General features: G+C 44.7%; 1 protein-coding gene across 1 annotated transcript in view; it reads right to left on the bottom strand.

The window, feature by feature from the left end:
• The window catches only part of Dscam (DS cell adhesion molecule), a 563,164-nt gene that overhangs the window by 261,194 nt on the left and 278,406 nt on the right, over nt 1-23,564 (bottom strand). Inside the window, exons 4-8 of the mRNA XM_071615768.1 lie at nt 18,343-18,489; nt 12,096-12,374; nt 9,358-9,633; nt 2,376-2,672; nt 1,372-1,647 (exon numbers count right to left, since the gene is read on the bottom strand). Coding sequence (XP_071471869.1) covers nt 1,372-1,647; nt 2,376-2,672; nt 9,358-9,633; nt 12,096-12,374; nt 18,343-18,489 — 1,275 coding nt within the window. The remainder of the gene's footprint in view (nt 1-1,371; nt 1,648-2,375; nt 2,673-9,357; nt 9,634-12,095; nt 12,375-18,342; nt 18,490-23,564) is intronic.

Below are 23,564 nucleotides of genomic sequence, written 5' to 3'. Positions count from 1 at the left end.
TAAATTGTTTCCTAATATCATAGACATATTGGTGACAAGACCAAATGACTTTGTTTAGGCATAAGCTAGCTTGAGTTGGTTTCTAGGGGATTGTTTCACACTTGGTGAAACAATAAAAGTAATCATTTTACTAGATCTTGATCTTGGAGTTCCTGTCATTTTGGATGTTCTTTGTGACACAATGGGGAGAGTACACAGAGCACTCTGCTGCCCACAGAGGAGGGGGCTGTTTGCAAACAAAACCTGGTGTCCCTGTTTGAGATGCAAACCCACTAGCCACCTTTTTCATAGAATTCCAAGTTATTTCTTCAAAGAATGGCTATCTAAAAACTATAGTTACACAGACTTGTGTATTTGATACACATTTTCTAGAGGGAAAAAAAATAAACTTTTCACTCACAGGATCATGAGAGATGATGTTTGTAGCAAGTACTACAACTGAAACTTCAAGGGAGAAACAGAGTTTTAGGAAACCTAATTGGCCACCAAGAGCTTGACAGGTTACCAGTATTTGACTACTTGCGTGATGAGATTGCGGTGAGATTAAGAGATGTGCTGTTTTGAAGTTGTGCAATGAGTCTGTTAGTATCTGGAAGTGCTGCACAGCTCTGTGAACCATCTGTTTTCAAATGCTCAGCTTATCATGTTACAGAATCACATGTGGGTAAAACACATTCCTCCAGCGCAACTTTGTCACTTGGACAGCTTAGGCAGGCGGCTTATGCTGATTTGGAGAATGGTTTTATTACAATTTTAGAACTGTTATCAGGGTGTACCTCATGTAGATTATTCACATAGCTGGAACATTTTCATTTTATATTTGGCTGGGGACTGAAAGCAGTGGGTCCCTCAGGGTCTGCCACTGCACAGCTGTCTGTCCCTGGGTGGATCTGTCATTTCATTGCCTTTGCTGCTAAGGAGACGGGGGCTGAGCTGCTGAATCCCCAACAGACCACACTATGATGTCAGAAGGCTTCAGTTGGGGAGGGTCCTGTGGCCCTGGAATCCTATGCCACCCCTCTGCCTACTCAATGTGAGATCTTGGTTTAAAGTCCTTCACTACAAAATACTGCTTCTAGTTGGATTCTAAAATCCAACTTTGGGGAGTCTTTTGGAAAGAAAGACACGTTTTATAACCAACTGACAGACAGCTAGGTAACCAAGCCAACGAGTGTGTTCTAAGTTGATGTTAACCGCACATGTCCTCTGGGAAATCCACCCAGAGAAAATGAACTCATCTGCAGGTCCTCAGAGGATGCAGGAGCCAACACACCATCCCGCAACCCGCAAGCCGCAAATCTCCCTGTACAGAGACTCAGGGCCAGGGCACCCCTCTCCCAGGCTGAGTCGAGGCGGTGCGCACGGGGTTACCTTTCACGGTCACGTGCACGCTCTGGCTGGTGGAGAGCTGCGGCTGCACCAGCACGTTGCAGGTGTACTCGCCCTCGTCCACCTCCTTCTGCACATCGGAGAGTTTCAGGGTTCCATTGTTCTCAAATGCCACCTGGCGGTGGTTAAAAGGAAGCAGATTCGAGTTCTTGTACCATTTGATGGAGTAGTACGGATAGCCAATCACACGACAGTGGATGTACGTGTCCCGCCCTGCTATTGCTGTGATATTTTTCATTGGTCGAATGCTTGCAGGCCCTGGGGGAGATAAAGAAAACTCTTGAAAATAATTTAAGGGCACATCTCATGTGGGGAAACGGGTAACGTTCTTCCTTGAGTTAGAAACACATTGATTATGTTCATGTAAGCTCATCTTTTTCCGTTAAATAAAATTTCAGGCATTTGACATTTTCTTCAAAAGATATTTTTTCTTTTATTACTTTCCAATGAATGAATATTAAATATTTTTCCTCATTGGCTACTTCTATTAAAGTATTTTTAAATTACGAGATAATAGGTAATTTGATTGGTAAGAGCAGCTAGTCTACACTGCACATCGGGCTCTGCTTGTGAAACGTCGGTACCAACTGATGGGTCCTTGGATCTTTCTAGAGTACACAGTGGAGATGGGCGTTGTGCCAGGCCACACGATGAATGTAGGTTAGATGCCATGTACATGAGGGCTTACCATGAACGCAGTGAGACAGGAGGAAAGGAGAAAGGAAAGTCATGCAGAGCATAAACCAGGAAAGAAAAGATCAGATCGAGTGGACAAGTCTAAGAGGAGAGAAAGAGAACCAGCTGACTAAGGAAACAGGGTTCCCAGGTCCCCCGCGGGCCATTCCTGAGTGGGGAGGAGAGGGCAGCAAACGCGAGGCGAGGGGACTCGGTTCTGGCATTCGGGGCTCGGCTTGGAGCATGCAGAAACCTCCTTCTCCACTACAATGAGTCATGTGTGTGTTTCGAGGAGCTGATTTGACAAGCACCTCTTACGTTTATTCGAGCCTGGTACAGGACGACTCCGGCCGAGTTGTTGGCGGTGCAGCGGTAGACGCCCCCGTCGCGCACCTGCGAGCTGGAGATGTTCAGGTAGCTGACCACGTTCCCCTCGGACGTGATCATCTGGCTGATGCGGTGGCCGCCGCCCTTGAGGATCGGGTCGTCATCCAACGTCCACGTGATGGTGGGCAAGGGCGTCCCCTTCACGTTGCACATGAGGGACACGGGTTCCGCGGGACTCACCACTTTTTCACTAAAGGCAGAAATGATTTTGGGAGTTCCATCTGCAGGAAAACAAATTACGGAAGGAAGTGGCACATACAAATAGTGACGCCACTGCCCAGCATGGCTGCCCAGTGCTTCGTTGGTAATGTAGAGGCTGGCAAAGTACAAAAGAGGCCTGGATTTATCAACAGGGAAATCCCAACAAAACCAGCAGGCTCAGCATTAGCGAGCTTGGACAAGTCACGTGTCTATGTCCTGATTGTCTTGACAAAAGGAACCCAAATGTAATGCAGAGGTGCATGCTGAATTCAGAATGTGTACCTCCACTGGAGCCACCAACACCCCCCAATTCTCTCTCTCTCTCTCTCTCTCTCTCTCTCTCTCTCTCTCTCTCTCTCACACACACACACACACACACACACACACACACACACAACTTTTGCAGTTCATTTACCCACCATGTTTTCCAAGGAGGTGAATTTGTAAATTTGGGGACTCTCATTCCACTTTGCTCAAGTCATTAAGGGATTTCTCTCTAGGGGGCTGTTTAAAAGAACAAAACAAAACAAAACAAAAAAACTACCCATAGTCTAATGGTCCCATCTTTGTCATTTTTTTCATAAGGAATGATCTTTATAGATGTCATTAGAAATGGTAATTGCATTAATGCCCACTCAGTCCCTGAGAATCAGTACAAGCTAAATAAGTTAGACTTTTCTATTATGTTTATTAAATATGTCTAAAAGTATTATAAGTAGGGCAAACTTAAAATGTTTTTGAAAGTAAAATGGAAATTACTAATAATTGTACCATAAGAATAGACATGAGCCAGTAGGGTCCCAGGTCAACTAGAATCTGAACTTTAGAGAAGTTTCCATAGCAATTTCCAGTATGTTTAGCAAAGATCAACTTCATAGTACACTATTTTTCTATCACTTATATGGATAATTTCCCTATTATTCTATGGGAGTAATCATAACACGTATTTCTTTTTTTGAATATGTCTTTCCATTACGAGAAAAAGAGATACATGTACATTAAAGAAAATGTGTCCAAACGAAGACGTTTCCAGTAGGCCCAGCAACCTAGGTGAACAGTTCAACCCTGGGGCACATTTCCTTGGCCTCAGTGGATTGCTTTGACATAATTTTGATCAAATGAAACAGGATCTATGAATCTTGCAATAAAATACCACTGGTTTAACCCTGTTTATTTATTTATTTTTTAAATTTTGTGCTCAAATTGAAGTGTTGGTCCCAAAGTGAATGATTAATAGATTTTTCTTATTTGCAATTTTATTATAAAAGATATAATTTTATTATCTTTTATATATATATACACACACACATATATACATACATATATATAAATACATATATATGTGTGTGTGTGTGTACACACACACACACACACGGCAGGGAGAAAAATTTCTTGCAATTCCATCAGAGAAAAATAAGTGTTCCAAAATCTCTTGAGGAAAATGTCACTCAGCATGCAAAAACCTCGAGGGCTACTTCTGGGTCCAGTTTGGCCAGCTGTGCAGAGTCCTGGAATGGGTGGCCTCCCTGCTGCCCACTCTCATGTTCTGAACCCTCACATGCTCACTGTGGGGGCCCTCAGTGGTGTTTGTTTCCCAGCCTTATTAATAAATAGTATACTCCAGTGACCCTGGATTGTTCAATGGTGAACAGTATATTCTTTTATTTTTATGTGGTGCTGAGGGTTGAATCCAGTGCCCCACACATGCAAGGCAAGCATCTGCCACTGAGCTACAACCCCAACCCATGAAAAGTGTTTTTTTTTAATTATCATTATTGTTATTTACTATCAGAGATGAAAAGAGAACTTTAAAATATTAAAATGAGGCCAGGCTGTAACCCAGCTCCTGGGATGCTAAGACAGGAGGATTGGATTGCAAGTTCAAGGACAGCCTGGGCCATTTCCTTTCTCGAATTTAAAAAAAGTAAAAAGGGATAGGGGTATAGCTCAGCAGTAGAGTTCCTCTGGGCTTAATTCCCTGTACCTCAGACAAAAATAAAATGCAACGTAAAGGTTGTTTTGCCTTTAATGTGGGGCAAGTACTGCCTCATTGAGCTGAGCATTAGTGTTACAGAGGAGGTCCACGTCGTCTTCAAGGTCCTTCTTGGTATATCACCAGTCACCAATACATGGGAGCACTGAGGTTATTTAATTGTCCTTATAATTCCACAGTTTATGTAGGAAATGTTCATCTGGAAACGTCTCTGATTTTTACCCAGAGCACAAGAAACTCGTGTGATTTTTATCCATTTAGGAAAGAGTTCTTCACTGATGCTATTGTTCAGTGCAGGTGATATTTACGGAGAAACGCACTGTACAGGTGTACAGGTGGGTTCTGCTGACTGCACACACTTCGGTAACCACCAGGATGATCAGAACCCAAACCTTTCCCAGGAAGATCTCTCAGGGCTCCTTTTCATCAATCCTACCCATCACAAGGCAGCACTGCCCGAGTCTGTCATCAGGCGCTAGTTTTTCCTGTTCTTAAGCTTCAGATAAATGTAAGATAGAGCATTTTTATGCATGCCTATGTGCTGTCATAACCACAGAGCAGCTCATGAAATTAAGGAACGTAACTCTGCAATCAGCCTATCATCGAGTGCACATTCCTTGCTGAAATTCTGCCCACTGACAGAGTGTGTCTCTTCCTGCTATTTCCGTCTACTCCAGACAGTATCACCCCTGACATTTACCAGTCTCTTTAATTTCCTGGAATCTGGAATAGTCTTCAATCTCTTGTTTCTTAACTCTGATACATTTTTGCAGGATAACTTTGTAGACAGTTGCTGGTAACTGGGTTTGCCTCCTATTTCCTCCTGTTTAGATGCTGGTTTCATGCTTCCTTGGAAACACCATGAAACAATGTTGCTTTTCACATGTCCATTGGCGGTTCATGTGCATCCTTTTGTGGCTTTGCTCACAGCATTCATCCATTTTTATATTACAGTGTTTGCCTTTTCATTATCAATTTATAGGAATTTTAATGTATATGGAATGCAAATACATATATCAGATAACAATAATCAGATAGATTTCTCAAATATTCTGTGTATACTAAACATAATATCTGTTAGACATACATGTGGCACCTAGAGTATATGTTTGTGCTTATGCTTAAAATATATTCTCTCAGTCCATGACTTCATTTTTAATTTTCTTAAAGATGTTTTTGTCTTTGACCTTCAGTGCTTTCTGTGTCCTGAATCTTTTCCTGTGCCCATGTCATGAAGAATTGTTTTCATTTCTCACATTCTTTATTCCTTTGGATCTGAGTCCCCACTTTACGTAATTTCCTTCACTCTGGTGACTTCATTCGGCATTAATGTGTGGGTTTTCTGGCATCATTTTCTTTTTACCTTTTGTTTATTGGGAACACCTTTATTCTGCCTTAGTTTTTTTGGCAGGGTGTGGGGTACCAGGGATTGAACTCAGGAGCACTCAACCACTGAGCCACATCCCCAGTCTTTTTTTTTTTTTTTTGTATTTTATTTAGAGACAGGGTCTCACTGAGTTGCTTAGCACCTTGCTTTTGCTGAGGCTGGCTTTGAACTCTCGATCCTCCTGCCTCAGCCTCCTGAGCTGCTGGGATGACAGGCGTAAACCACCACACCCAGCTATTCTGCCTTAATTTTTAAAGACTATTTTGCTATAGACGTCTAGTTTGATTTTTTTTTTTTTTTTTTTTTTTTTGCAGAAAATATAAAGATGCTTCTCCATTGCCTTCAGTCTTCCCACACACCCCATGAGAAGGCACTTCTCCTCTTCTGATCTTCCCTTCATGGAATATTTTCTCCCTCAGATGGACAAAGTTTTCTCTTTCTTTGGTTTTCTGTGTCTTGACTCTAATGTGCCTACATGGAATTTTGTCTTTTTCCTTGAGGGTTCCTAAGTTTCTTGGATCTGACACTCTATTTTTTTATGCCAAATTAGATAAAATTGTGGCCATTATTTCTTCAAATAGCCTCCCACCCCCAACCATTGTCCATCTCTGGAAAAACAGGAACTACTCTCTGGCTCAGGCCATTGATGTGCATGATCCTCTTCATGCTTTTCCATCTTCAGGCCCACTGAGCCTTTCTTCTTTCTTCTCTAATGTTGCATTAAAGAAAATTCAGTGAATCATTTCATGTCTGTCCATTTCTTCTCATGGTTTCCATTTCTCTGCTGTTTTCTCCTGTACGTTCACTCATGGTGTCCATATTTTCCTTTACACTAGACTGTGTTTTCAATAGCAGCATTAAAGTCTTCATCTGCTAATTCTAACACTGGGGTCACTTCCAGGTCTGCTTCTGTCCCCTGACTTTGCTTTTTGTTAAATGGTCACAGTATCCTATTTTTATATTTGTTGTTCTATCTGTCTTGTTTTAATACATCTAGTTATTTAGTTATTTTTAATTGCAGACAGAATTCCACCACACACACACACACACACACACACACACACACACACTTTTGCAGTTCATTTGCCCACCAAATTTTCTAAAGAGGTGAATTTGTGCATTTGGGGACTCTCATTATTTCCTCTTTCCTAGAACTTCTGCCCCAGCCCCTCAGCTTGCAGGTGTTTGGCTCCCTAAACTCTGTCTTCGCTCACTTGAGTCCAGTAAGACTCGATGATTTGCTTTTCCTCCCTACATTGCATGGACTGTTGGGAAGTATCCTCAGGAGAAGATGGAGACATTACTGGCTCTTTTCCCTTCTTCCAAAGGTCAACTCCTTTCTCCCCATTTTTGGTATTTCTCCATCGCGTATCTGTCCTCTGCAAGTTCATCATTTTATGTGCTTGAAGGTTGGTCTTATATTTGCTATTTTATCATTTCCAGAAATTGAATCTATTAATTCTTTTTTCATTATTACATTTGCCAAGTGGATAGCTCAGGGTTTATCTGGAACTTATCATTGCTAGGCTCCGGTTTCTTCAGCCTCACGGGAAGTGCTCCCACAGATGGTCCATCCTATCCCAGTCATGTGCTGTCCAAGGTAGTGTGAGACTTTACCTTTCATCTTAATCTGTGGCCGTCTCATGGAGTACCTGGAGGCTTCCTTGGGGACCCTGGATGGACACACCTCTCCAGCAGGTACTAGATATGTATTTGTGATTCCAGCTCTGCTCTCTCTCTTGCTACATTAGCACTGTCATCTCTCAGAAGAGAGAAAAATAAAATGAAGCTTCTTGTCCTGAATGGAAACTGACATGCAACAAATAAATCCACGTGTGTGCTCGGGGGTCCCCCCTGCCCCTCTTTTTGTTCAAGTGACAGGCTTTTTTGGAGATGAAAGCCGACGTTATTTTCCCAGTGAGACTGGAGTGTCTTTGAAATCTTTCTCGCTGTCACTTTCTGATAACCTGAGCCCTTTCAACATCATTATGGATTATCAATATGCTCTTTAGGTTTTCTTAGTCACACGAGAGAGATGGTTGCCGCGGTAACTAGGCCTAGATAGGTAATCTCTCCTATTTCTACAAAGACTCTAAAAATAGTGAGTAAGGACTGGGGAGCATTGTCATTAGCGACCTGGCTCTGTGCAAATCGATGGCGTTCTGCACTCAATCACTCTGAGGAACGCAGTGCCAGCCATTTCGTATGCACGCCGGGCCTTCAGCTCACTTCACTTCTGCTTTGCAAATCTCACTGTCTGCAGTGAAATGCTTGACTCAGAGTAGGCAGCTCATTGCGAAGCCTGCTACTTCTTAAAAATTAGCGAAGGTGAAAAAAGCAATAACAGAAGGATTCTCTTAGCATCGAGACCCATTTAAGCTGACTTTCATAAACTAATGGATTTTGTTCATTCTCCCTTTGGGCTATATAAAAATCATTTCATTATTGTAATCAATTGATAACAGATGAGTTTTAAATGATATCAAAAGGCACAATTTCCATCAAGACACACAGAAGCGAGTCCAATTGCCTCTGTGCCTAGATGTCTGACAAAAGTGTTCCCTGTCACAGCTTCTTTCCCTGATGGATTGATGAGTGTGGAGATTTAAGGGTGCTGCGCCAGCTAGGAGAAGCCAGTATCAAAACCTTCCAAAATCCCATTAAATTCCACCAATCGATTCTGCACACATCCTAGCCACCCAAATGGTGGACATCAGAATCTGTAGACAGAGAAAACTCTAACAACTGAATGCCATTTTCACCCCACCAAGCATGGTATTAAAATTTTGATTTAAAATTTGTCTCTAGATTTATCCTTGTCCCCAGGAGGCCAGACCCTTCCCTGCACCCACCTCAGGGGACATTTGCCAAAGCCAGGAGATATTTCTGTGGTTGCCACATGAAGGGCATGCTGCTGGCATCTGGGGGTAGCAGAAGAGATGCTGCTAGATCCCACCCTGTGGGAAACAGCCCCCAGGGAGGCTTCCCGAGACCCAGGTCTAGAGGAAGACAGTCCAGCCATCAGTTTCACGTTTCTGTCTTGACAAGTAACTTGAAATGAGTGCACAATATTAATGCCACTGGGGTCCATGCCACCTCACATGTGATGCCTTCATTCTCACCAGGACATACACACACACATACACACACACACACACACACACACACACACTCACTCTCTCTCTCTCTTATGCCTGAGCTAGTGTGAAACGCTAGGGCAGAGCAACCAGCTGGAGAGACAGAGAGAACCGCAAACCGCCACACAGCTCTGCCCCGTGTCTGCTTTTCAGGTCCCCCCCCCCGCCCGCCCAGAAAGCCCACTGACCTTCAAGGACCACCTGCACATAGTCTTGAGCAGACAGCTCGTCCTTGCGCACAAAACACTGGTATGCGCCCCCGTCACTTTTGACCATGTGATCCATTATAAGGTTTTCGCGGTTGATCCCTGTGATCCTCACATTTTTGCCAGGATTGAGGATTTCACCATTTCGGTACCAGGAGAGCTCCTGGTCCTCAGTCCCTGTCACACTGCAGGACAAGGAAACCTGGCTCCCCACGCTGCTCTTGACCTTCCTGGGACTGATGGTGGCTTTCAGTGGCTCTGGAGAATTGGGCGAGAGAGAAAAAGAAAGGAAAAGCGTCACTGGATATCACCCCAGAAGCACACTGGCAACAAGCTGGTCGCCTCGCGGCCACGGCTTCGCGATCTCTGCGTCGGCATCCTTCCAGGAGCACCCTTTCACTTGGGAACAGCCTCCTGGCTGCTGTCTTTCTGCCCTTCTTTCTTTACACAACGAATAACACAGTATTGGCCATACTGCTTTCCCACTGAGCACACGGGAGGATGCTGGCTGTGACCCACAGATGATCAGGAATGCAACAGGCTAGTTACCAACAGGGCCCCATTGCCTGGTCACAGGGAAGCAACGAGGTCTAGCCCTGACACACTTCTACACATACGTGTAATCGCTCATACGCTGCCTGTGGCTTACCCAGGGCCAAGAGCACACAGCTGCAAAAAACAGGTTGATAAGAGGATGCATAGGTTTCTCTTTAAGAGAAGGCTCACTGACTGGGGCAGAAAGGAAACTCCTAACCCTGAATTCCTGTTTGCAATTTCAAACCCCTAGTTCAGTGTAGAAAACATTTACTGAGCATCTATCATGTGCCAAGAATGGGTTCAACTTACAGATGAAAAAAAGGTCAGTGGTTTGTGGTGCAAACTTGTGTGTTCCATAAGATTGCCATACATTTCTCATACAATATTTAAGGCAGTCTTCCCTAATTCTGTGAATTTTGTATCATCATCTGGAAATGTTTATTCAGAGGGATGAAGGAATAACCAACCTAACAGGTAAACGGAAAAGAAACCTACCTAACAGGTAAATGATAAAAAAACACAAAACCATTTTCCATCCTAGCTCATCCTGACTGCTCATCTCACCCCACTGGATCTCAGGCCAGCTGGAACGGAAAGAGGGAATGTCCCAGGAAGGGTTCCTGATTCAGTTTAGATGCCACATAAGGAGAACAATGGGAAAACAAAAGCAGTCTGGGACAAGATTGCAAGGGACCTCAAGGAAAAAAAAAATCAGAGAGAACTAACAAAAGCATTTGAGCCTGTTGAGTAAGTGAGGGTCACAGTCCAACGGATATTTAGAAGGGAGTGATTCTATTATGTTGGCCAAATGGGACTGAGGGAGCTGGTCACTAAGGAGGAGTCACAGGTGTCTAGGGGAGGCACACTGAAGACCCAGCGTGGACAGGCAGGGACTTGGAGCCCAGCTGCCAGGCACCATGGAAGCCCATCTCCAGGACTTGGCAGGACCTGGGTGTGGGGCGAAGGGCACCAAGAAGACCCAGGGTTCACAGTCAGCATTAGGGAGGGGAAGGTGTGCTCATAAAGAGAGCCCTGTTGGAGGAAGAGACAGTGAGACTCCAGTTGGTTGTCTACCTTGTTCTTTGGAAGAGCCAGCTCCTCACATGAAATAAAATTGGGAGACACAGGTTTCTGGTACCAGGAAGAAGACGGAGGCTGACTATGCAGATTTGGGGCTTTTTTCAGAGGGGAGGAATTTGAAGCCATAAAAATAAAGGAAGAATCCAAAGTAAAGAGAAGGTCTGAGGGGGAAGAGGGAATGCCTTCAGTCTGAGAAGAGAGCTGAACTGAGCAGCAGTGTTCCCCACTGGGAAGGAGCAGTGAGCAGGAGGAAGACAGCAGGAGAGAGCACTCCCTGGGCATTGCAGACCTGGAATTTAGACCTTTCCTTGAACCTTTGACAAGTTCACGGTGGTGAAGGCCTTTAGAAAGAGAAAGTCTGTGCCAACAGGAGGGGGAGGAGTCTTTGGGAGGGAGCTTAACACTGGACTAGGAAAGATGGGCAGGCGGTCCTGTGATCTTGGGTAATTCACTTATATTTGGTTCTCAGTGAGGAATATGCAGGGTGCTGGACTGGGTTAATGTGTGTGCCCTGTGGCCGCATCCCCTGCTTCTTATGGGCCTTCAGTACCTGCCACCTCAACAGGTTTCTCCAGGCCACAACGACCATGCACTGAAGCTGAACTGTGTTGAGATGAAGACCAAACCATCTGGGACACTGAGTCCAAGCCCAGTATGTGGCTAACTTGGAGTCCTGTGTTTCTGCAGATAATAGCTCCATTTAGAAAGGTAAAGAAGCATCTGGAAAGAGGCTACCAACAATGACACTGGCTACCATCACCTGTGCCCAAAGAACCATGCGCTCTCCCCCTGTCTGTTTACAGAGAGGCTGGTCATGTGAACCAGCAGTTGGGTTATGACCTCTTGGCTGGGCAGTCATTCTGTGGCCTGATAATGATCTCAAGGTGGACACATCAGGAGGCTGTCACTTCAACCCCTGCTGTGTGGCCCTGAACGATTCCCCTGAGCATCAATCTCCTCATTTGAAAAGCAGGGCTCCTGCCAAGGTCAACAGGGTGTCATGAGGTTAATGGGAGGCTGTGGACCAAGCCTGGCCATTGCTGACCACAGGAGCACCACCCATGGCGGCCGACACCACCTCTGCCAGTTACCGTCCAACTTACGTTTCACGTACAGGCGGCCTATCACCTTAGCAGTCCCATATCGGTTGGACACTTCGCACACGTAGCTGCCTGAGTCTGAGGGGCGAGTGTTCTCGATGAGCAGCCCCGTCACTGTCTTCTGGAACCTCCCAGAGAGTTCCAGGGGCATGTTGTCCTTCAGCCAGCGGTAATCTGGCTCAGGATGCCCGAGCGCTTTGCAAGGGAGCTCCACACGCTGCCCCGCCATGGCTTTGCGATGGTCAAACCCGTCCAGTATGGACGGAGCTGAGTTCGCTGGGTCTGTGGAGGAAAGAAGAGCTCTTAGAGGTCATGCAGGGGGAGGCAGAGGTCATTCAGAATCCCGGGGCTTCCTGCGTCCCTGAAATTCTGGATACCACCGTGTGATCTGTAAGATTTTACACGGAGTCACACATAAACAGGCCCTGTCCCTACAGATTCGTCCTGTTCAAAATCTGGTCAGAGATTCTGCCTGTGGTTCTCTACTAAATCACTAAAACATCCGGAAAGAGCAGGCTTCAACAGGAGCTGTGGGCTCACCTCAGGAGAGGACTGGCTTCTCAGAGCTGGGAAGGTGAGGCCTCCCCTTTCAAAGGATGAACAGTGGAAGAGGCACTTCTTAACATTTGTAAAACTCATTTAGCAAAACAAAGAATTTTAACATAGAAAACAAAAAATTTCAAATGTGTTTTATTTATTCATTTTAAAAAATCTGCACTTTGATTTTTCATTTTTGGTTAACATGGACTAACTGCCACATTAACGTGGCTCAGGAACTCTTTCGGTACCTGCACACAGCCTGTACAAGGACACTGAGCCACCATTAACCAGTTTCCTCTTTTGCAGACCCTTGGAATGACAATCCTATGTTCAGGTGGACTTTTCTGTTTTTAACATACACATGTGAGAGAGAACTTGAAATGCTTGATTTTCTGTGTCTGGCTGATTTCACTTAACACAGTATCCTCCAGTTCTGCCCATTGGCTGCAAATGGCAGATTCCATTCTTCTTTATGGCTGAAGATACCCACATTTTTTTGACTGTTTATGCATGCTGGGCACCTGGGCAGACTCCATGTTAGCTACTGTGAATCATACTGGAACAAACACGGGGCACAGGACGTCTTTGGTGTGCTGGCTGCACTTCCTTTGTGTTTACAGCCACAAGTGGGAGACCTGGGTCACACTGTGGACTACTAGCAGAACCTCTGTTATCTAGAGGGCTTCGCCAGTGTCCACCCACCACAGTGTGTGAGAGCTCCCTTTTCTCCTCGTCCTCACCAGCTGTGAGGAGCATTTACCAACTATTCATCTCACAAAGGACTCATGTGTGGTGTGTGTGTGTGTGTGTACACTAACGGACACTTAGGCTGTTTCCATATCTGGGATGTAGTGTCCAGTGTGGCAGGGAATCTGGGAGTGCTGACATCTCTTTGAGGTACTGACTTCATTTCTGTGGCTGTCGGCCCAGAACTGGGATCACAGGATCATCTGCTAAGTAAAGGGTTCAGAGTTTCCGTGTTGCAGGATGAACAACTTTTGGAGATCTAACTTACATCGTAGTGACTGCAGTTGATGATACCGTATTGTACACACAACATCTGCAAAGACCATAGACCTCAAATGTTCGCAGCACATGCATGTGCACAGGGCCAGGTGAGGAAATGTGACAGGTAGGTTATTTAACTCGATGTGGTAATCATTTCACAAGTACAGATTGTATGTACATATATAGGTATGTTTGTGTATACATTTATGTGGGTGAGTATGTTTGTGTGTGCGTGGAGTATCTCACTCCATGTGTGGAAACATTACATACATACATAAATACAGACAAATTTTGTCAAGCATACATAAGTAAAGCTGTAAGACATAAACTTCAGTTGCTGAGATACATGAGGAGGAAAATGTGTGCACATATGGAATATGTTACTTTAAGGCAGATGATGTAGCTGAGAATAGTATTTGTCTTTTCCCCTTCCTCTTTTCCAACGACCTGGAAAGTAGATGTACCAATAATTGTACCTAAAAATTTTTATTCTCACTAAAACTTTTTCGTACTGTTTTGAACCCAGGGGTGATTTACTCCCGAGCTACAACTAAGTCCTTTCTATTTTTTATTTTGAGACAAAATCTCATTAAATTGTTGAGGCTGGCCTCAAACTTGCAATCCTCCTGCCTCAGTCCCCTGAGTAGCTATAATGACAGGTGTGCACCCTATAGACATCTAAAACTAATTACTAATAGAAAACTTTAAATATGTCCCCTAAGGTAGTACTGCATAATTCTGATGACGTCTTAAAAAGAATGGTTGGGATAACTGGATCCACTTCAAAAAGCAGAAATCAGAGGCTTATATCATACAACCTTCAGAAATTAAACCCAAACAAATCATAGGCCTAAATTTAAAGTGTAGAAATAGTAACAATTTTAGAAGATAGGAAGAAATCTTCGTGCCCTTGGGTTATGGCATAAGATCAAACCTTGAGACAAAAATTGATGCACCAAGCTTCATCAAAATTGAGAATTTTGGCATTTTCAAATACCCCTTTAAGAAAATGAAATTAGAAACTAATATAAAATCATATTTCTAATAAAGAACTTGTATCAAGAAAAAAAATCTTTCTGTCTCTACAATAATAAGAAACAACCCAATCAAAAAAATGGGTAAAATATTAGATATTTCACTGAAGGATGTATATAAATGACTAAGAAATTCATGAAAAGCTGTTTGATCTAAGTAGTCATGAGGTCAACGCAGATTAAACTCACACTTGCACCTGCTAGAATGACCATTACCAAAAGACCAAAGGTGTGGTGGTGCAGGTCTGTAATCTCAGTGGCTCAGGACACTGAGGCAGGAGGATCACAAGTTGGAGGCCAGCTTCAGCAACTTAGCAAGACCTGTCTCAAAATTTAAAAAAGTTTTTAAAAAGGGGCTGGGGATGTGGCTCAGTGGTTAAGCCCTGGGGTTCAATTCCTGGGTTTTCAAATGATCTTTCTTCTTAACTGTCACAGTTCACAGTCTTCTTAGAATTCTGAGCACCCCAGGGCCATTTCCCAGGTGAAGGTGTGTCATTTCAATGTGTGGTAACTATGAATCCTTCAATTAAAGGAATTTTCTTTACTCATGCTCTGTGGTTTGGCTTGCTTTCTCAGAGTCGAATTGTACCTGTAGCCCATTGTCTTTGCCTGGAGTCTGTGTATTCTCCTCTCATTCTTTTCACCATTTCCTTTTCTACCTGGGTTTTCTTGCTGGTCTTTATTTTCCGTACGATGCTTTCTCTTGTGTGTTCTCTGATGGGTTCCTTCTCATTTAATTTTCATTTTATAACAATTCATTGTTTTCTCTTTCCTAAATTATATCCTTTCTTGTTTAAAAGACTCTTCTAAGGCCACTTTATTACTGAATTATTTTCTAATCTATATTATTTCAAGACTTTAATCATTTTCAAATGATAAGGTATAGTTTTCAAATGATTTGTGTCCATTTTTTAGTTTTGTCTCATTGTCAAAAAAAATTTTTTTTGCTTGTTTTCTTCTTTCCTTGTGACAAAATTGTGTGGGTTAAATCTTTTTCCTTTTCTACAAGGAGAGGGTTTGTTGGTTATTTGGGAGACTCTTTCACAAGAGCATGACCTCAGGAAGCTTTTCCAGACTTTCCCATGGCACGATCCTGAAAGAATAAAATTTAGCCCATATCTTGGCTTCTAGCCGAGAGGTCCTGTTGGTGTCTCCCTGTTTGGGAGGCGCTGCGCGGCCGGCCAGGACCCCTGGAGCACCAGGCTGCCCCAATTCTACTGGCACCTTTGGCAGTGCTTCCAGCCTGGGCATCTCTCGCCATGCACTGGGACTGCCCAGCCACTCCTGGTCCTCTCTGTGGCCCCACTGGCTTCTGGAATCCAGCAGTTTCCCTGCAGGTGGGTCTGTCCTCTAGGAAGGTCATTTGCAGAATGCTTCTGAGATCCCTATGTTCTCAAATCACAGCGACCCTGGTGATCGTGACTGGTGCTCTGGAAGTAGGGCCCGGGCAGCTCTGGCAGGGTGGCGGGAGCCTCCTGACCTCCTGACACAGCTCCTGCATCGGGCAACTGTTGGCGTCTCCACTGCATCGAGGTCCATCGCCTTCCGCCTGCCCCTCCTGTGGCCCTGCTGCTGTCCTGCCGGTCCCCTTGTTGTCGGTGGTCCGTCCACACCACCCACATTCTTGAGTTTCTGGGGAATCCACATCACTAGGTGGTGGTGACGGTGCTGTCTGTGTGCTTTCTCGTACCATCCTGTGTTTGTTTTGGAGAAGTCTGGGGTCCTTACATCCTTGCTACTAACACACTCCACGGTCACCCCAACTCTACACAGATGTGCAAAAACAAATCCAAATCACATTGAAAATGAGATTCTGCTTTTTCCCTCCAAAGCTCAGTGTGTCGCCAGGCCAGTCTGCACTCAGTGCCCATGTTCTCCTCTTTTAATGCTAACAATGTCTCTCTCACCTGCTCTGTTAAAATTTCTGCAAGCAAAAGTTGGTATTGCCACATACACTAGATTCGGGAGACTTTCAGTGACACGTGGCTTTGTCCTCTCCTGGCAACTGTCACCTCCCCAGCCTTCACCTGCACCTTCATTCAGCCCTGCAGGGTCTGCCCTCTGCAGGTGCCTTGGGGTACAGCACCCTGTGCTGGATGCTGCTCTGAGGATCCTTAGCTCTGTCTTCTCAGATGCTCAGTGGCCTCACCCTGCCATCTCAGGGACCCCATGGCCTCTGCAGTCACCAAATGTTCTCGACTACTGCTTTCAAAACCAAAACCCAATTGGGATTAAGAAAAGTGAACTTGCCTTTCAACCCTGAGAGCTAAATTTGAAAGTCAGTGCTTTGTGACTTAGAGTGGAAATAAAGAAGTTCATCTGAAGGAGGAGGATGTGCTCCCAGATTGTGCTCATCTTGGGGATGGAGAAAGGCACGTGTACTTGCTTTGCTAACCCCGGATCCATCTTATATCAAGATTGCCCCCTTCAAATCTTTCTCCTTTCCTATGTCACCGCTGTATGAGGAGTTTCCTCTTGAATGCAAGCAAGACCTTTTCTAGGATGCTCTGAACCAGCAGGACAGTGTGGTGTCACTGCAGCCAGCATGGACCAGGTGACAGGTGCCATTCATTTCCTAGTTCATTCTTCCCAACAAGACACAGTAAGCACACAATAAGGGAGAAATCAATAGCCGGCATGAACAAAGAATGAGTCAGAATCAAATATCTGCAAATTCAGAAGAAAGATCATTTAATCCTGGCAGGTATTTGTGCTAGACCTTGACAGACAGGCAATCTCTGGCTGTTTTGAGGATGTGATGGGAGGAGGAATCCTGATGGGCATTACTGAGGACGAACAAGAGTGGGTGTCCATGCGACGATGCTTTAAATTCACCCAGGGGTTGATTTCCATTACTTCTTCCCCATAAAGCACCACTGCAAATAAAGCAGGGACATTCGAATATGGACAGAAAATGACCTTGGCTCAACTCCCTCTGGCAGCTGCCACCTGTTGGGCCCTCACTACTTGCTGTGATCTTATGGTCTTAGGCGGCAGGGGTTGGCATTCTGTATTTAATTTTCTGATACTCAGCTGTGAACTTTGCACTCCTAAACCTCTGTCTGAAGTGTCAGGGCACCACCCTGAGAAGGCAGTGCTTAATGCAGATGAGCCAACGCAAGCCGAGGGGGACCATCATGTGAAATGTCACTATGTTCTCAAGGTATAGTTTCCATGAGGGCAAGTACACAAGGGACACGATTCCAAGAGCAGAATTAATTCAGATTTCCTTCACTTGGAAATGAGTGAAGGAGAAGGGAGAATTCAACTACCCCTTTAACTTCAGAGGGGGGTGATTTCTCCAATGGAGACAGCATGCTCCAAATGACCAGCTCCTCGCCCAGAGCTCTGCCTGGTGGGAGCAGAGCGGTGCTGTTTGTAACTGTCAGTAACAAAACATACAAATACGGGGAGTGTTGTTTTCAGAGCAGAAATCTCATCAAGTCAGAGCAACTGAGAGTTTCACAAGCTGTGAAATGACTCCACCTTAATATCTACATTACATCATGCGGACGCTGGTTTAAGAGACTTTGAGCATTGCTAACGTATTTGGAGGGCAAAAATACGCTTGACTGATTTTAGATGCAAGGTCCCCGGCTTCAGATAGGCATCTGGGGATGCTGGGGAAGGAGAGGAGGAAGGAGAACCCGGCCTGGAGGAGCGTTCACCTGATACAAAGAGTCGCGCGCTGTTGCTCTGCCTGGTCTCCCCAGTGTATCTGTGCCGCGTGACGCAGCGGTAGTTATAGAGTCCATCTTCATTCTGTACATCTTTAATATACAAGGCTCCCGTGGATGTGATGAGAAATCTAGATCCTGGAAGAGAGAAGAGGGATGGGCTGGTTAAGGTGGGGCAGAAGCAACCGAGCAGTCAACAAAGCCCTCAACGACTTCTCTTCACCTGGAGACACTTCGCAGAGGCAAAACGTGGACAGGATGTTAGTAAGAGTCCGTACCCTGCGCTCTCCAACTAGTCGGCCCTAGGAGCTCAACACTGGGCACTACACAATAAACACACACTGAGCAAAGCTCAGCTCACCAACTGACATTTTGGGTCATGCACCTGTCTCACAGCAGCCAAGATGGCACACACAGGGAGCAGCTAACATGCCTGGTGTCCTTTGAGTCATCAGTTTCTCTTCGAATGAGACAAGTTAGGGAAATATTGAACTCCTGTTGCAGATTTGTCCCTCAGGAAAGTCTATATTTCTGCCTCCTCTTGAATATTTCAATAAAAGCACCCAAGTGTTAAACTACAAATGGTAAAATGTTCCCCCAAACTCCCCAGGAAGATGGTCTTATTCCCCCACAGTAACGAACACTCATTGCTATATTCTAAGACAAAGGCCATCTCGTCCTGCACTCAGTATTTTAGAGGGTTTGCTATTTTTCAGTCACTAATTTTTAAAGCAAATGCTCAAATAATTGACAATGAATATTTTCATCTCAGGGAGAAAATCTTCTGCTGGGCTAGTCCTCCTTCAGTCAATACAGGACACGGTGTCCTCAGTGGGACCCGTGACGTTTACCTGTGATACATCTGTTTGTATGGAAATGGCCAACTCGAGATCAAACATCAGTCCTGGTCTAAGAAGGACTAGGATACTTTTTTCTCTTTGAAAACATACTAAAGGTAATTCCCACTGTGCAATTATAATTAGACAATAAACATTAGAGCAGAAAGTAGCCCTCAGAGTGAGCCACTGTCCCCTCCGGTGGGTGGCTCTGTGTACTACTGCCACTGAGACTCTTTTACAGACTATTTCTGCATGTGATATAATTCCACTGAAGGTTATATGCTTTGTCTCTTTAGGAAAAGACTGAAATGCCAAAAAATTATCTTCTTGTATTTTTTGTAACTCTTAAGATTCACCTGAAACTTGCTGTGGTCTATTTGAGTTAGAACTGCGAGAAGCCTTGACTTCATGGCTCTTTGGTCCTGAACATTTCAGTTGCAAGCATAATTCCCATAGCCTTGATCATTTCATGCAAAGACTATACCCACAGATCCATTGCTCAGATAGAGATGACTTAGGATTTCTTATGTGACATAAAGGCAGTTCAAGAGAACATGAATGGGAACAAGACATTAAAAACAGACACTGACCTAGCAAAGCTTTTCAAAACAACACTAATTATTAAAATAGAATAAAATATCTTTAAAGTAATATTTAAATTTTAGACAATCCTGAGGAGCTACTTGTTTTAAAATAGACTTTAAATATGCTAAATATTAGAAGAGCTAAAAAATCTGCTAACGCTGCATATTCTAAGGAATTTTGTTTCATCCTCCTCCCCTAAAAGTAACCAAAAATACCTTTTGTCACCTGTCACGTGTCACGGCACTCTAAGGGTGCCTTACCATTACATATCACATGTAATAGAAACATTTTTCGATTTCAATACATTTTGCATAATTATGTAATGCTTTAATCACCAGGTCCTTTAAGGTCAACACGATAGACAGGGAGGACAAAGGGAGACATGTGGCGCTCCTGTCACTCTCCCAGCATGGAGCACGTTCCTGAGGATTGGCAGGCCATTAGCGGTGGCGCTCCTCAGACCAGCTGCACAGCATGGCAGCAGCACGCGCCATCCTATGCCGACTCCTGAGCGGGCTCTGCTCTCTAGGTGCATTTAATTGGGTCACTTTGCCGCCATCACACCAAACTTCTTTGCTAACTCCCTTAGCACGCAGTGGGACTCCGAAGACGCTTGTTTCAGGAGAACTCAACCTTCCCTGGTCCTAAACATTTCTGAGATGTTCACAGCAATGGAGGAGCTGACCAGTTCCTGGACTGACTTTCCTTTGATAGTGCTCACCCTTCACGAAACTACCTTAAAATGGTAGGCATCTGAAACACAGACTAAGGTGGAAAAGTAGAAGCCTTTAATCATAAGATGACTTAGGAATCACGGTCCTGCATACAGCCCTGACTCCAGAGCAGGGTTGCATTCTCCGGGGATGACGAGGGCACAACGAGGTCATATAAGCACCATATGACTTGGCTGCATGGTGACCAGGAGTCATTGTCCCTGCTCTCCCACCTCCCACTGCCCTCCTCACTACCTTGCATCTTCAGAGGTTTCTGAGTCGTGAAGGCTAGATGTTTGCTCATGTCTTTAAGTGGGATTAAAGAATGGGCTTCCACTAAGACAAAATATTGATAGCAATAAAACACAAACGCACAACTGTCGGCTCTCTCTGTGTGTGTGTCTCTCTCTCTCTCTCTCTCTCTCTCTCTCTCACACACACACACACACACACACACACACACCTTGACTACTCAGGACTGTCAGAACTATTGGGTGATACATTTGTGAGGAGCCAAAATTCCAAGGGTTATTTTATTTTCCTTGGAAAACCATTAGCGTTTTTGATGAGAACACTTCTAAACTCTGGTTCATACTTTTGTCATGTTAAACACTCTGCAAACAAATCACCACCACAGGGATGGTTTCTGGGTTGGTACTGTGGTTAGAACACTGTGCAGTAAGCTGTGCTGGTCATTGGCAGGTGTCTCAAAGCCATCATCCTGACTTCTCAAGACAAAGGGACAGTCCCTGGCCCCTGGGCATTTGAGTCAGGAATTCTTTAATAACTTCTCTGCCTCCTGCTTTGCTGAGAGTTTGTGAGTGGTTTCTTCCCTCCACTAGCAACATCCTGTTCACACCCTTCTGACCTGAGGCCTTCAGTGGGCTAAATTTGAAAAGATGTGTATGCAAAATGGCTAGAACTTTGCCTAAACTAAAAGTAAATGGGTTATGGGTGAGTGCTAGGGTTTCTCCCCAGCGTCAGGTGACATGAGCTTTATGTTGTCGTCACTAAAATAAGTCCTCTGGGTGGTGCCTGCCAGACAGCCTGGCTAAGCTCAGCTTTGGACTAGTGAGTGAGGTATTTCTACCTAGAGACACAGAGAAGATGGATATCTGCACAACAGCAACGGTGCAGGGCACACGGATGGATGTCCCACAGCCACACGCTCCTCCATTGGGGTCCTGAGCAGTGGAGAGCACACAGGTGATGGCTGCTAACATGAGACATGATACCTTTGTGAGTCTTTGTCCAACACATCAAAGGAGGAGGTTAAAATAGCACTGTTCTAGAAATCCACTTTGCTAGACTGTAGGTACTCGAAGCAGAACCTCAACTTCAAGATCTGAGCTGCAGAGAGCAGACATGTGTGACCTCCAGAAAGAGGCATGTCGGAGCTATTCTAGAAGGTTCCATGTGAGCAGGAAAACAGGCCAGTGGTGCACCCAGTCATTGACTACCAGGGTGCCGAGCTCCAGAAACATAAAATGTCATGAGACACAGCCACCCTGTCTTCAGGGAGCTTGCAATCTAAGACACTTTGCGTCTTAGGGTAAGGGGCAGGCCACTAAGGTGACAAGAAGGACGAGAAGAAGAAGTTGGAGCATAGTTAGGCACTGCCCTGGTTCACCTGATGAGGGGCCACCAATATCAGAGGAGAAAAGTGGAGATTTGTCCCCAAGCCTGTGTTTATCCTTGGGTATCACTCTGATTAACACAATTAAACTCACGCATTATTCATTATTGATCTATTAAAATTCTCAGCTAATTTTTTTTCCATGTTCTTACACAGAATCAAATTAAAAGGTCTTCCATGGTACCAGGTGGACCAAAGTTACTTACTTTGAGAGAAAAATCAGTGAGAGAAAAACCTGGGCTTTGGCATCTAGTGGGTCTGAACCCTAAAGATGTCATGGTCACTCACATCAATGTGACCTCAGTCATGACATTCAACTCCAAATGCTCATTTGCTCATCTAGGAAAGAGAGCTGGTGACAAGCATCCTCTTTTTCCACTTTTGAGGATGAGATTTGCCCAGTGGTCACCTCCTGGATGGTCTTGCCCAGCAGGGTGACTGCAGCCCGTAACAATGCAGCATACACCTCAGACTAACTCAGAATAACTTCAAAGAGCTCACCACAAAAGAAGGTTAAGGGAGAGGAGTCACATGGATTAGCTAGATTTCATCATTTCACACATGGTCAACACATTCTACCCCATAAATCTAGGTCATTATGAATTATCAATTTGACATAATATTATTAAAACATGAAGTGAATGGAAATGAAAGTGGTGTCTATAGAAGTGTAATGTTGGTTATTCTGCTGTTTGATGAGCTAGGTCCATACATAGACATCTGGCCTGCCTAAGCCAGACACAGAAGAGCCCACTGACATACACACAGTAGGGCTCACTTTTAACAGTTCATTTATTTGGGGAGAAAGGGGCACTCAACCACTGAGCCACATCCCCAGCCCTATTTTGTATTTTATTTAGAGACTGGGTCTCAATGAGTTGCTTATCACCTCGCTTTTGCTGAGGTTGGCTTTGAACTCACGATCTTCCTGCCTCAGCCTCCCGAGCTGCTGGGATTACAGGCATGCTGCACTGCACCGGGCTAACAATCATTTCTTAACAGAGACGATATTACATATCAGAGAAGTATCTGAGCAGAGATGACACAGAGGAGGTTGACATCACAATTGGTGCTTGTGGCTAGGGGTGTGGCTCCGTGGAGGAGAGCTTGACTAGCATGCATGAGGCCCGAGCATCACATGTCCAGGCTGTGTTAACTGGTGTAGAAAGATAAAAGGCACCCAGTGAACATCTTTGTGCATCTCAGTGAGAGGACAGTCACAAAGACATTCATTAGGCATTGAATGTTTGTGTGTGCCATATGGGGTCGCCCTAGTCTCCAATATGATGGTATGAGGAGGTGGACATCTGGGTGGGAATCAGGTTGGACAAGGTAATGGGGTTGTGAGGGTGGCCCCCAATGATGGGGTCAGTACCCTCATAAGAAGAGGATGAGAGACACCAGCTCTTTCTCTCTTTGCCACGTGAGGACACAGAAGCA

Source organism: Marmota flaviventris, chromosome 8 (genome assembly GCF_047511675.1).
Source record: "Marmota flaviventris isolate mMarFla1 chromosome 8, mMarFla1.hap1, whole genome shotgun sequence".
NCBI lineage: Eukaryota > Metazoa > Chordata > Mammalia > Rodentia > Sciuridae > Marmota > Marmota flaviventris.
The sequence above is the reverse complement of the archived record's forward strand: the minus strand, read 5'-3'. Positions and strand labels throughout refer to the sequence as shown.